The sequence below is a fragment of the Lissotriton vulgaris genome, chromosome 8 (genome assembly GCF_964263255.1).
Source record: "Lissotriton vulgaris chromosome 8, aLisVul1.2, whole genome shotgun sequence".
Taxonomy (NCBI): domain Eukaryota; kingdom Metazoa; phylum Chordata; class Amphibia; order Caudata; family Salamandridae; genus Lissotriton; species Lissotriton vulgaris.
This window is the reverse complement of record NC_141696.1, coordinates 559,845,811-559,861,422: the sequence shown is the minus strand read 5'-3', so window position 1 is coordinate 559,861,422 and position 15,612 is coordinate 559,845,811. Positions and strand designations below refer to the sequence as shown.

Below are 15,612 nucleotides of genomic sequence, written 5' to 3'. Positions count from 1 at the left end.
ACCTTTGCAGGACGATGGGCGGAACACAGGGTATTTGCCTCATATTCCTCATATGCTAGGGGCACAGCGATAGTGATAAAAAGGGGTACGCAATTTACAACGATAGGACACAAAAATTACCCATCTGGGAGATATTGTATTACATGGGGGCGTTTGGGGCACATGTCATTAACAATCGTTTGCTGTTATGGCCCGAATGTAGACCACCCTAGGTTCTTTACGGAGCTCTGGGCTGCAATCTTGGATACGGGTCCCGATCATATTATATGGGGAGGTGATTTTAACGTGTCCTACGACCCGGCAGTAGATAGATCACACCCAGCCCGCACCATTACACCAAGGCACATACTGAACTACAAGCGATACTGCAGGAGTATGAGCTAGTCGATCTTTGGAGATACTTGCACCTTGACACACGAGAAGGCACACAACACGTCACTGCGCAAGCTGGGTCATGGGCGAGATTGGATTACATATTTATGTCGCACGAACTCTGCCCAGTGATTACTAAAGTACAGCACTTAGCTAGGACCTACTCAGGTCATGCTCCGGTTAAGCTCACCCTTGCTGCGGAGGACCTCGGTCCCCCAAGAACCCCCTGGAGGTCGCAACCCACTATGGTCCTTGATACATGTTTTCAGGAGGAACTCTGGGAAGAAGTATTAGAATTTTTTAACCGCAATAAAGGGTCTGTAAATAGTATCGAAGTGATATGGGAGGCCTTTAAGGTGACACTGCGAGGGATTTGCATAGCTAAGGGGGCAGGTGTCCTTAAAAGCATATTCAGTGCACTTGTTGCTCTTGAACGCGACCTGAGCTGTTGGAAGAATCCCTGGCATTACACCCGACAGCAGCAACGCACTCCCGAATTAGAGAGAAACTTACAGTATACAAAGAGGAGGCTGACAGGGAAACAAAATTTAGAGGTCGATATTGGACAGCGCGCAGATACGGGGAGGGGGAGCGACCAGGGAAAGCATTGGCGGCGACTATAAAAAATTATGCGACCAATGAACACGGTGCTTGAAATATAAGATGGGCAAGGAAGAATGTACAGAGATACGATGAATATCCTTAATGCCTTTACTAGTCACTACACTAAATTGTACACCTCCACTAGGGCGACCAAATTAGACCTCACTACATATCTGGAGGATGTGTCGCTGGCATGGCTGAGTGACACACAACAGCGTTTTCTGAGCGCCCCGTTCGTACTGGACGAAGTGAGAGACGCCATAATGCATATGCAATCAGGCAAGGCCACTGGATCAGACGGCATCCCCATAGAATTCTATAAAACATATATTGATTTCATGGCCCCAGTACTACGGGAAGTTTATGAAGATGCACTCGAGGTAGGCCATTTACCCCCTTCCATGAGGATGGCCCTTATAATGTCACTCCTAAAGCCAGGGAAATCACTGCAGCAGTGTGACTCGTATAGACCTCTATCACTGCACAACTGTGATGTCAAAATCCTAGCCAAAATTATAGCCACACGCCTTAATCTCCTCATGGAAAATCTGATATTGCCAGATCAATCAGGCTTTGTGCCTGGCAGAGCGATATCGCACAATTTGAGAACGTTCTTCACGGTTCTGAATAATGTTTCTGAAAAGCTACCCATGGCGCCCTGTTCTTAGACGCTACAAAAGCGTTTGACTCCCTTGAATGGGACTATGTGTTTGCAGTAATGGAACGCATGGGGTTCCCACCTATCTTCCTAGCCTGGATCAGGTTACTTTATGAATCGCCCGCAGCCAAAGTGGTTATTAATGGGAAACTATCGCCGGACATACCCATCACGAGAGGCACTAGACAGGGGTGCCCATTATCACCCCTACTGTTGGCAATCGCGGTGGAGCCATTAGCGGCGAAATTAAGGCAACATCATAAAGACAAGGCGTTGCAGTGTAACTTACGACAGACTCTCGTCTCCCTATATGCAGATGACATCACACTGTATATTCGGGATCCCCAGCAGAACATAAACGCCATCCTCAGACAATTCATAACATTTGGTAGGCTCTCTGGGGTTCAAATAAATTCGAGCAAGTCGTGCTTTTTTCCCCTTACAGCGGCAACGACTAAATTCCCCATGGATTACTCCATATCTTGGTGCTACGATGAGTTTAAATATTTGGGAATCTGTATATCCAAGGACAGAGATGAACTAATGAGGGCCAACTATGGAACAACTATGGTCCGAATCACGGATAAGATTACACGCTGGATTGCATTACCTCTGTCTATGGCAGGCAGAGCCTCACTGATAAAGATGGTATTACCACAACTGCTGTACTTATTCCTTAACATTCCCTTTTATCCTGGGAGGTATTTCTTTCACAAACTAAAGTCTGAACTCATTCGCCTAATCTGGGGCGGCAAAAACCAGAGATTTAAATGGGAAGTGCTTGTACGATCATATGCGCAAGGGGGATTCGGGATTCCTGATTTCGAGCTCTATTATTACAGCGCGCAGGCACACTATGCATTTTACTGGGTACATCAACCCCGATATATGCCCCAAATAGCGGCAGAACACTGGCTAGCGCATCCAGTCCCCTTAGAAGGGGCACTGTATATCTTACCACCGGGCAGAGACAACACATCGACCACGGTGATAAGCACCAATAATGCATTGTCCCATCTATGTGATATACTAAGGGCAAGGCTAGACGAGCCCGCCTTTAGGGGCCGGCCCCCCCGGCCCACGCACCCCATTTGCAGAGTAGCCGGTCGCCACCCTATGGGAGGCGACCGGGTAGTGGAAGTCCTTCCGGGGGAGGCGGTGACGCATTTCCGGCGTGGGCGGGGTCAGAGGCCGTGACCTATATAGGTCACACTCGGAATTCGGTCGGCCTCTTTCCCCGCCTGCGCACTACGGCGGCTCGTGGAGGAGATTAAAGAACGCGAGGGACAGAAGTCCCCGGACCTAATCGTAATCCATCTGGGCGGCAATGACATGGTTGACCGTGGACGACTGGCAGTCAAGGAGGCGCTCCTCGCAGAATTTTCTTGGCTCGGTCACACTTTCCCACAGGCCAGGATCGCATGGTCATGTATGATTCCGAGGAAATGGTGGGGCAAGGGCATCAGAGCTAGGGTTTTGAACATTTCAGTGAGACGTCTGAATGGTGAGTTAGCAAAGCTGTGCTCAGCGAAGGGCCGCTTGCTGCACTTACCCCATAAGATGATTTCTGGCCCGGCTATGTTTCACCAGGATGGAGTGCACTTGTCTGACATTGGCATGGACGCATGGATTAATGGAATCTGGTCTTTTGTGCTGCATCTACTGGAAGGGGGGAAGGGCGCCGGACCTATGGCCCCTAGTCGCCCTTGTGGCGGAAAAGAGACATTTGAACACTAATCTTGATAGATGGCATAGACGGGAGTCCACCTTTGAGCACTCCCTTAGGCCAGCACTGAGGGGAGAGAGGGTAAGCTCTTCACAGGGGGATGGAGACCACCGGTTGGGGAGGCTAGGGCGACAGGTACGAGCCTCCTGGGTCCCTGGTCAACCTGGTGGAGGAGTGGTGGTGCCCTGGAAATGACGGACAAGGTTACGAGGGCTGGGGCCCATCACTCTATGACGCAGGTGGGTTGCACCTCGCGTGGGCATCGCTTCCTGGGGAGAGCCCGGCCAGAGGGCTCCTTGGTGCTGGGGGGATAATGTCATTCTGTGTGATTATAAAAATGATAATGTACAGTTATAATTTGGTGTTCTGATTTGAAAGTTTTTAATAATTTTAATAATAATACTTTGTCATGTTTATGTTGTGTGAATATTAAACATGGCCGTTTTTGACACCCACCGAAAATCTCAAGTTTAATTATTGGGTGGGTGATGGGAGGGCGTGGAGCATGCTGGGGGATCTGGTCCCTATACTAAGGGCAAGGCTAGACGAGCCCGCCTTTAGGGGCCGGCCCCCCGGCCCACGCACCCCATTTGCAGAGTAGCCGGTCGCCACCCTATGGGAGGCGACCGGGTAGTGGAAGTCCTTCCGGGGGAGGCGGTGACGCATTTCCGGCGTGGGCGGGGTCAGAGGCCGTGACCTATATAGGTCACACTCGGAATTCGGTCGGCCTCTTTCCCCGCCTGCGCACGGACCTGCTCGTATCTTCAGCCCCCCCCCCCCCTCCTCCTTGGTACTCCCAGGCTCGGTAGCCTGTTTATTTAATCTCCCACCCACCCGTCCCTTAGCTAGGCAGTCGAAGGGGGGTGGCGGAAAAGAGACATTTGAACACTAATCTTGATAGATGGCATAGACGGGAGTCCACCTTTGAGCACTCCCTTAGGCCAGCACCGAGGGGAGAGAGGGTAAGCTCTTCACAGGGGGATGGAGACCACCGGTTGGGGAGGCTAGGGCGACAGGTACGAGCCTCCTGGGTCCCTGGTCAACCTGGTGGAGGAGTGGTGGTGCCCTGGAAATGACGGACAAGGTTACGAGGGCTGGGGCCCATCACTCTATGACGCAGGTGGGTTGCACCTCGCGTGGGCATCGCTTCCTGGGGAGAGCCTGGCCAGAGGGCCCCTTGGTGCTGGGGGGATAATGTCATTCTGTGTGATTATAAAAATGATAATGTACAGTTATAATTTGGTGTTCTGATTTGAAAGTTTTTAATAATTTTAATAATAATACTTCGTCATGTTTATGTTGTGTGAATATTAAACATGGCCGTTTTTGACACCCACCGAAAATCTCAAGTTTAATTATTGGGTGGGTGATGGGAGGGCGTGGAGCATGCTGGGGGATCCGGTCCCTATGCTGGGAACACCCCTCGTATACTCGCCGCTTCTACCACTGGTTTACCACCCTGACATGCCCCTGTTGCAAGAGGCAATTTTTCACAAACTATTGGAACGCAGGAAGATTAAGACGTGGGGGATCTTTATCATGAAGGTACATTTAGGACCCGGGAGCATATGTTCATGGGTCTAAGGCAGTCCCCTTTGGATACCTTTCTATATATTAGGCTCCGACAAGGTCATTGAACGCTCACGATAGACTTTCCTAATGAACCTCCTATTTTTGGGCCGCTACACAAGATCTTACTTGGTGGAACAGCCAAGAAATTAGTGTCGACTATTTATAAGTCTGTGCAAGGGCTATGAGAATTCGCCCCCCCCCCCCAGATGCTAGGGCTAAATGGGACCAGGACCTAGGTATAGAACTCACAGATAGGCAATGGGACTTCTGCGCGCAGCAAACAGAGCGCATCTCAGCAAGCAGTAGGCTTAAAATCATCCACTATAAGTTCCTTCATAGACTGTATTTCACCCCTGCACGCATGTATAGGTACCACTTGAAAGATACAGCACCTGTGATCGCTGCCACACTCCAGGAGCTGATTTCTTACATTTGGCATGGACTTGTGAGGGGGTACAGGCATACTGGAAACAAGTTTTTGGAGCTCTGTCAGACATGATAAATGAGGAGATATCACCCTCCCCGGTCCTAGCACTCCTGGGATATGTGGAACCACTCCAGGCGGTGCACCGCAAATATGTTGCATTGGCGCTACTCATGGCTAAACGACGAGTGGCGTGTAGATGGGGAAGAGAGAGGGCACCTAAATTTAAGGATTGGCTAAACGATCTTGTTTATTGTCAGGAACAACTGTCAACATATGCTGAGTTACTACCAATCGCTTCGAGGCCAACAGGTATCTGGGCACCCCTGACATGCTACTTATTAGCGCAAACTAGCGCAGCCACCCCAGAGAACAGCACTGATTTAGCACTCAGAATATCATGTAAGATTCCTGCATACTTCTTACGGTCAAAGAATGTTGATGGGCTTGATTGATTTGTGATCAATAGAGACTGCCAGATGGTTGATTAATACATACTATATGTAAACTGATAACACAAGCATTGTAGTATATATACTCACCAATTGATTCCGACCCCGCTTTTGCCTAGATCACTGCCCTGACCCAATCTTGTGGGGATGTTTGCTGTAGAATTATGCTATGATATTGCTGCTGTATTGCCTACCCTTGTGCTGCCTAATGATAATGTATTGTTGGACTGGATATGGAGAATTGCCTTCCCGACATGTATGTGTATAGAAACGGGCCTACGTCTGCCTCTAAACGCTGCATAAAGTATTATTTAGTACCATGTTTCTCTGCTGCAATAAGTGCTCGGCATCGTATTGGTTTGTTTTGTAACCTGTCTGACAAAAACTCAATAAACAAAGTTAAAAAAAACAAGCATTAGAAATGCAATAGGTCTCGCAGCATTAGAGTTAGTGCTTTTAGAATTGTTAATGGTTTTTTTTGTAAATCTTTAGCATGAGGTTGAGGGTGAGTGAGGGTGAGGGGTTGAGGGTGAGTGAGGGTGAGGCTGAGGGGTTGAGGGTGAGTGAGGGTGAGGCTGAGGGGTTGAGGGTGAGGGGTTCAGGGTGAGTGAGGGTGAGGGGTTGAGGGTGGGTGAGGGGTTGAGGGTGAGTGAGGGGTTGAGGGTGAGTGAGGGGGTGAGGGTGAGTGAGGGTGAGTGAGGGTGAGTGAGTGAGGGTGAGTGAGTGTGAGTGAGTGTGAGTGTGGGTGAGTGTGGGTGAGGGGTTGAGGGTGAGTGAGGGTGAGGGGTTGAGGGTGCCTGACCACCTGTCATCGACAGGAATACTTAAATGTTGCATTTTGTGTCGGTATACAGTGATTAAATGCAGTATCACATTTCTTATGTGCCAATAATTTTTATGCGGTGTGCATTCAAAATAAAATTGGTTCCTAAAAGTCTTCAAAGTCCTTCCCGCCTCGGTGGTCTGCGTCACGCCCTTGAGGCCAGTCATGACGGGTTCTATAGGGCTAGGCCTATGTATATTAATAGTTTAGACCCGGACTGGCAAGGCCTGTACTGATACACTTGTAATTTGTGGCCGAGCCTGTTTGCACGGCCCGGAGGAGGAGGGGGGCACTCGTGTGCTGGTGGTTTTACTGGCCCTGAGCCAGGCTTCTATACGCAGTAGAGCGATGGGCTCTGCGGCGCCACGATAACGCATAGGTGGGAGCTGAGCTGCAGAGCAAGAATAGCTAGGAATGTTACTGAGCTGCAGGTTCTCGGGTGCGTGCAGGGGCGCAGCTTCCGTTGGTGCAGCAGGTGCAGTGGCACCGGGGCCCGGAAGGCTCCACTGAACCCTGGTTATTGCTGTTAATTCACAGTTAAAACAGCAGCTAGGGGCCAGTGTCCGTCCCTGAACTAGACACCAGGGCACACGGGCTAAGCCACTGGGTGCGCACAATTTTCGTGCACATATAAATGAGTGTGTAGGCGTCAGCTAAGCCGGTTTGTGAATGAAAGATGGGAACATCAAGAGGGTATGAGCTGTGGAGGGCACAGAGACGAAAAGAAAGAGATAGTAGTTGAGATAGGAGAGTGGACAAGCGAAAGAGAGCGAGAGAAGGGTGAGCATGAACAGAGAGGAAGGACGAGGGAGGTAAAGAGGTGGATGGAGAGAACACGGGGTGACGTTGAAAACGGGGGGCAAAGCAGGAGATGTAAACATTGGATACACGGGATGACGAGGAGAGCGATATAGGGTGGAGTGGATGAAATGAGAACACTGGAAAGACTAGAGATATATAGATAGGGATGGAAGCGACTATATGGGGACAGGATGAAACTGGAGAGAGACACGGGAGGGAATAGAAGAAGGAAACGGGGCTGAGAAGGCAGCGCTGCAGATGGGGGAGGGGGAAAGCAAGGAGCCGAAATGGCCAGGGAAAAAGAACTACAACATGTACGATGAAATAAATTACAAAAAGAAAATAAACTGACGTCACATGTCATGGAACCCACTTGCAAGAACACGTGTTCGGGTTTAAAGCCCCCTCCTTTCCTCCATTCCCAACACTGAGCTCTGTCTGGCGGGCTTGAACAGCTGTGAGGAGGCCGACCCCTCCAGGAGACCCCGTCCCCCGCTAAAGTGTCACCGAGCTGGGTGATGCATGACGCCTGAGAAAGCAAATTAACCTCAGCCCCCTCTGGGAGTGGTGGGGGGGAGGGGGAGGGTATAGAGAGGGAGAGGAGGAGAGACAGGACAGGGGGAAGCAGCAGAGACACGGCGGGTAAAATAAAAAACAAGCCTTTCACCGTAACACGGCGGGCAGGGGAGGGGGCGGAGAGGGGAGAGGAGAAGTGCGACAGGGGAAATGCGAGACGGCGGGAAGGGGAGGGGGCGGAGCGGGTCTGTGCAGGGGAAGCTGCCTCGGGCTGGGGGTGCTAGGAGAGGAGGAGGGGGGAGGAGAGTAGGGGAGGCACGGCGTTCTAGCAGTGCAGGAAGAGCGGAGCTGCTGAGAGATGCTGGGACTGGTGCTGGGAAACATTTGTGCAGAGCAAGGCTGGCCCATGATGTCCGGGGGCGAGGCGATCCAGGCAGGCAGGGGAGGAGAGGAGGAGGAGGGGGGAGGAGAAGTGCGACAGGGGAAATGCGAGACGGCGGGAAGGGGAGGGGGCGGAGCGGGTCTGTGCAGGGGAAGCTGCCTCGGGCTGGGGGTGCTAGGAGAGGAGGAGGGGGGAGGAGAGTAGGGGAGGCACGGCGTTCTAGCAGTGCAGGAAGAGCGGAGCTGCTGAGAGATGCTGGGACTGGTGCTGGGAAACATTTGTGCAGAGCAAGGCTGGCCCATGATGTCCGGGGGCGAGGCGATCCAGGCAGGCAGGGGAGGAGAGGAGGAGGGGGGAGGAGAAGTGCGACAGGGGAAATGCGAGACGGCGGGAAGGGGAGGGGGCGGAGCGGGTCTGTGCAGGGGAAGCTGCCTCGGGCTGGGGGTGCTAGGAGAGGAGGAGGGGAGACTGCAAGTGAATGAGAGAAGGATTGGAAGAAAAGGGAAAGTAAGCACCAAGGTGGAGATGAGGGTGAGCGAGGAGGGGACGGGGGGCGGGGACTTTCACATCGAAGGGCGGTGGGGCCAGGGAGACGAGAAAGGAGCAGCGAGGGACGGGGGGCGGGGACTTTCACATCGAAGGGCGGTGGGGCCAGGGAGACGAGAAAGGAGCAGCGAATGGAAACTAGCGGCAGGCAGGCAGGGGAGGAGAGGAGGAGGGGGGAGGAGAGTAGGGGAGGCACGGCCTAGCGGCCGTGCAATCAAGTAGTGAGGGGGCGGAGCTGGGGAGCGGGTAAACAAAGACACATGCACGCGCCCGTGACTTTTAAGGTCAATGCGCATGCGCATAAGCTTAATGCGCATGCGCATTGACCTTAAAAGTCACGGGCACTGCAAGGAATCGCCACGATTCCTTGCAAGTTAGATAAAGAGTCGATGAGCCCCTATAGTCTCGCTTGCTCGATGCGCATGCGCATCGACAGGCGAGACCTAAAAAGAAAGGACGGGAGCGGTAGGCTTTTGATTTTGGTATATCTGGGGTAGCAGTGATTAAAAAGGGGTGGAGCTTGTCATTTCAATTCTAAGGTATTGTAGCTCTTTAGATGAGCACCAGTTGCATTGCACAAGATACACTTTTTTGGCACGGGTAGATTAAGTGATTTGACCAGAATCACAGGATTTTGAGCCAATGCTGAGACTTAATCCTGTTTGCTTTATCGGTAGCTCTAGCTGTAAAGCTACATCCTCTAGGAGTCTAGAGAGTGCATTGATGCGGCCTGTGCTTTGCATAGGAAACTTTTCTATTTAACTTTACATTCGTGATAAAGTTAACGACGCTTACAAAGTTTAATAAGTGAGTAAAAATGAATGCTTAAAAATATTTTTACTGGAGAATATATTGATTAAAAGAAAATCTTTTCGGGAAGAAATTTCCCTCACTTTTTTATTTTATTTTGCATGTACATTTTCGCACAAAAAGGTTTCCTGTGGAAAAACAATGTTGGGAAAGTGAAGCCTTTGTGAACTTTGACACCTTCCAGGGTGACATTGAAATGTTCCTTATCATCTGGTATGTTCCAAATCGATTGCAACAAAAGCCCCCTAGTTAGTATGTGCATACAGTGATGAGCACGTGTGGGGTACACATATGTGCTTGCAGTGAATTGGAGTCACTTTTCCAGCTCGAGGCTTAGGCCTCAGTGTTAAGTCGGTGCAGTCTGAGAGTCACCCGGAAGGCATGCTTCAAAATGTATGTGTATGTATGTATGTATTTGAGCTTATATAGCGCACAGCTACCCACAAAGGGTTTCCCGGCGCTTGCTTAGGGAACCCGTCCTGGTATTCCCCTGTGAGATAACCCCAGCAGGGTATCCACAAGGTGAAAGCCAGGCATCCCGCCGCGAGGGGCCGTTGTGGAGATTAAGCAAGCTATTGCCCAGAGTCGCAGAGTGTGAACCCGTGAGTCGAGAAGGCACCGGAGCGAGAATTATCGTGTCCGTGGAATTTTTGAGCCCAAGACCCGCCGAGGCGGGGAATTGAACCCTGGTCCAGGGCCGATCTCAGCTTCCGGGTCTGCCGCCTCTAACCCCTGAGCCACACTTCTCCAAAATGATATGTGACATAACACGACTGGACTGGCCATACGAGACTCCGGCAATCCTCCTGTGACTTGTATGGGCGTCGAGTTCCTCTGCCCATCCAGCATGGAGTGCAACCCCCCTCTCTCTCTCCCTCCCCCGCCCTCCGACTCACGGGCACGCACATTTTTTTCTGTTTATTGTTGTTGTGTCAACGTATTCGCCGTGTATTACCTGTCTCGTGTGAATCGCTGTGTTGCCCTGGTTTGCATCAAATAGTCTGCTGCCGTGAAAAAAAAAAACACTTGAGAATAGTGTGCCCATATCAGGAAATACTGGAATATTTCATACGCTTCTCTTCACAACTCCCTAGAAAACCTTAAAGCTTCAAAATGGTGCTGTAATGAGTTGCTTGACCTCATCAACAAATACATGTATATATGAGGGTGGAAGAGGGGGGCCCGGGTGCATAGACAGCCATATTGTAATTGCATATGGGTATGTATATTAGTTTGACACTGGCTAAAAGGTCCCCACTGGATGCAATGGTCACCAGAGCACCAAGTAACCTTGCACCCATAGGCAAAGCAGGTAACTGAAACCGACCAGCCCCCCCCCCCCCCCCCCCCCCCCTCCCCAATTGCATAGCCAATATATGAAACAATTGCAAGCCAAAAGAATTGCAAAGGCTTCCCCTTTGGCTCGGAGACCTTGCATCAGTCATCGCCCTGCTTGCATTGCGCTGGTGAGCCGGCCTCTAATTGTCTGCATTTGGCAGGTTTAACACTTCCTGACAGAGGGGTTATTAAGGGGAAGTATTCGCGCATAACTGTCAGAGGCAGGAACAAAAGAGCGCCCCTTCGATGTGTGGCACCGCTAACCTCCTCCAGCCCCCTAAGCTAAACTGCAGCAGTGCTGGGGGTCAAGGAGGGAGAGCGCTGAGGTGTCATAAAACAGACCTGGAATATGTTTTTTGGTGAGGGGACATTTGTCTCCGACTTGAAAACCATTGTGATTCCGAAGGAAAATGCTTATTAACAGACGTGGCCGCTTTGAGGGGAGACTCGAGGCTGATGTCGCTTCGAGGAGCGCTTTGAACTTAACAAGCACCGATTTGTGGAGCAGACTAGTTAATGAAAGGAAATTACATTTTCTGCCAACTCCCCCTCCTCCTTCCCGTCTTGGGACCGTGGGGCCGAGGACTTACAAATAAAGAGGGTGGGTTTATGATTGGAAAGAAATGGTTCAAGTCTTTAAAAAAAACAGTATACAGCAACTTTTCGGAGGACGGTGACCCCCAAATTTTGTCGGAAGTATCGGGAAACCTTAAAACCAACCGAGTTTTAGTTTCATATTTTCAAGCCCCACTCCCACTTCTAGGACACAGATACAGTCGTCATTAAAAAGGTGGGGGGTTCATAGCCCCGCCGACTGTGTGTGTAAAAATTGTCTCTGTCACATACGAAATAGTATTGGGCGATGGTGGGCTCCGTGTGACTGCAGGCATTGAGATAAGCACCCGTCGTTTGCTGTTGTATTGGACAATTACGATTTTTGGAAATAAATGTCGGCTTTTGATGGTGGGAGCAAGAGGTTTTACTTTGTACTTAACAGTGAAAAAGAAGGATATTGAAACGCTGCCTGCACTTTTCTAGAACATTAAACTTGTTTTTACTTTATTAAAAAATGATATTTTACTGGAATGGGCAGTCAACTTTGAAACTCGTTGTCAGTATTGGGTTTGAAGTAGTTTATATTTGCTGCTGCTGCCAACGATTCCAACAATGCGCTGAAAGTTTTCGAGCTCACTTAACATTGGGGTCTTTCTTCACTGATAGCGTCCAAGCTTGCCTTTTTTTTCTTAACAATGGAGAATTGACTCCCCCTACCGGCGGCATTTGGGAAAACATAGCACGCTAATGTTTCCCATGCGCTAGCGACGCTTGCTAGTAGCCGGCAGGCTTAATGATCTGATTTATGGCCACTATTGATTGTAAAACTCCCGAATTTGGCCATTACATTTAAACTAACGGAGAAAATAATTTGTCAATCCCAGCGCTGCATCATGTCAGCTGATTTCCTGCGACTTTGGCGTTCACAGCGACGTTACGATGAGGTAAAATGTACATTCCACTTATGGTATTAATTTTACATTCCTTTAAATGAAAAGGTTCAGAAGGTTGTAAAATCAAACATTAAATGAATCCGAGGAGACAGTAGTGCAATATATGACTGCCCTGAGGACACGCTGCAATGGCTGATGGGATTAACGTTGGTTCTCATTTCCTGCTTTACAGGATGCAGATGAAGCTGTCAGAATTGCAGGGGAAATTGGTAAGTTCTTAAATTAGCCATGGTGGGATTTGTGTGCCTCTCAGCAGACACGGTTGACTGAATTAAATGTGTAATAAGTAATCCCTATAGTACAAATAATGTCTAAATAGTTTTTAAGATCCAGTTTGCCTGTAGGGCGCGAAAAGCAATGTACTAATGCCTCGTCATTTACCTCGCGCCATTTCTCCTTACAATGAGGATTCTGAAAGGGGGCTCTGGCCTACACAGAGCAGCCGACGCCACGGTCCTTTAGAGGTATCAAAGGAAGTAAATTATACTATTTATTGGAGGGACTTGTAACTTTGATTACGGGAGGGCCTTCCGTCGGATGAACGCAGGTTTTTTGCTGCATTAAGTCATAAAGGTTCAATTCTTGGAAATACTGGTCACATCTGTCATCAAACGAACAGTGCTCCCGCAGCTCAGTAAGGGCGGGTCTTTACATGTAACTAACATTTGAAGGGATTAAAATAGTTATTGATAGATATGCAAACTGCCACACAAGCAAGAAAGCTCTTAAACGGTCCCCGGGGGGTTCCGGAGGTAGCCTACAGGCCACAGTAGCAACCCCGACACGGCAGAACCCCCCCTTCATCCTTCTGAAGTCGATACAATGAGCACTGTTGAGTTGGGGTGCTTAAAAACAAGCATCACGTAAATAGCAATGTGTTTTTTACATTCATGTAGTTTTATTTGTGTATGGTTATAAATTATATTGTTTTTCTTTGAGATTTACAAATTAATGTGTTTTTAATAGATCAGTGTTATTGGGTTGGGAGCAAATGAGGTAGGCTGAAGGATTTTATTCATATGTTGGTTTGGCTTAAAAGTAACAGCTCCATGTACTGAAAAAAATAGAAAGGGAGGTCTCCTCACATATCCAATGACGGGACGAGGAGAGAGAAGAAACAGGAAATCAGAGCAGTCCCTATTATTACCTATAAAACAAGGATACTATTATCCTCAACTATACCACCATAGCTCAAGAGATCTTTGCATTTATATCCACTCAAGACATTTATACATAATAAGCCAACAATAAAATCAGAGTTATACACAATTTATTTTAAAATATACAAAGACAAATGTCGAATACAGTACCACAGTGCAAAAAATGTTAAAAACAGAATGTTTACGGTTTTTGTCAGCACCCTACCAATAGGTCAATGGTGCACACACAATTCATACATGAAAAAACAATTTAAAAAAGCAAATCGCTATTAAAAACAAGTTGTCGACGCAGCGTTTCGGTTTCTATGATGACACCTTCATCAGGACAGGGTTTCTAACAGGGCGTACTCTTATAAAATGAGAGACGTCTTCCTCTTTTATTAATTTGAGGTAGTAGTCCTTAGTTCATCATAGGACATCAGGTACACAAATAGTGGTGGACGAGTAAAATATCTTTTAGTGTCTTTGCTATACACTGGATTTTCCTGTTCGTTGAGGAAAAAGGAGCCACCGATATGAGGGACCTTTGTATAGGATTCCCTGTATTTTTAGGGATCAGTCCGGAGTGTGAGCCGTGGCTGGATGCCTTCCGGTTTTGTTATGTAATTAAAACCAAGTTGCAGATTACGTTTCTTCACTCTGCTCGGCGGGGTTTTTTTTGTATTACCACCTTCTATTTAGTATTCGGCCTCCCTGCTCCTTTTTCACTCGTATTCTACAGAACGGACGAATACGAGTGAAAAAGGAGCAGGGAGGCCGAATACTAAATAGAAGGTTCCTCAACGAACAGGAAAATCCAGTGTATAGCAAAGACACTAAAAAATATTTTACTCGTCCACCACTATTTGTGTACCTGATGTCCTATGATGAACTAAGGACTACTACCTCAAATTAATAAAAGAGGAAGACGTCTCTCATTTTATAAGAGTACGCCCTGTTAGAAACCCTGTCCTGATGAAGGTGTCATCATAGAAACCGAAACGCTGCGTCGACAACTTGTTTTTAATAGCGATTTGCTTTTTTAAATTGTTTTTTCATGTATGAATTGTGTGTGCACCATTGACCTATTGGTAGGGTGCTGACAAAAACCGTAAACATTCTGTTTTTAACATTTTTTGCACTGTGGTACTGTATTCAACATTTGTCTTTGTATATTGTAAAATAAATTGTGTATAACTCTGATTTTATTGTTGGCTTATTATGTATAAATGTCTTGAGTGGATATAAATGCAAAGATCTCTTGAGCTATGGTGGTATAGTTGAGGATAATAGTATCCTTGTTTTATAGGTAATAATAGGGACTGCTCTGATTTCCTGTTACAGCTCCATGTACAACACTTCACGCATGACTGGACACAGCAATAAAAACATGGATTACAAAAAAAATCAGGAATTGGGCCCAAAAGAGCAATGGGTGCATCAGTGGAGACAGAGGCAAGCAACTAGGAGACAGTAATTGACCCCCTGACTTATATGTCTGTTTCCTTGGCTCTGCAGCCCACTGGCAAGCTCTGGTAGCCCCCAGCAGCCAGTGAGCACAGACGGTGGTTTCCAGGGCATATGGGTTAAGCAAAAAAACAAAAACTCACACACACCCCTCCATGGAGTTAGGAACGCTCAGATGTTCGCCCACAGAGGAATCCTTGTCCGGATATTGTGCCACCCTTCTGGGAGATCTACCTGTACAACTGTGCATAGCTTGCTTCCCTGGCACATGCCCCATTCCAGGGGGCATAGGGAATTGAGAGAATACGAGGGATAGGAGCAGTCACATAAGCATCTCTGACCCTGGACTTTTTTTTACCAATAGAGCTCCACAGCCCAATCTTGGGGGGGGTGAGACACCCACTTTTAAGAATTGTATTAAATTTGATGCAGGATGCCAAGGGGTCTACCCGTGTCCATGCCAGCCATGAGCCTA

The 15,612-nt window shown here is 48.4% G+C and overlaps 1 protein-coding gene across 1 annotated transcript in view; it reads left to right on the top strand.

The window, feature by feature from the left end:
* Window positions 1-15,612, top strand: part of PCCA (propionyl-CoA carboxylase subunit alpha) — a 2,575,253-nt gene that overhangs the window by 834,380 nt on the left and 1,725,261 nt on the right. The window contains exon 8 of the mRNA XM_086934374.1: window positions 12,704-12,740. Within this exon, the coding sequence (XP_086790500.1) occupies window positions 12,704-12,740 (37 nt within the window). The remainder of the gene's footprint in view (window positions 1-12,703; window positions 12,741-15,612) is intronic.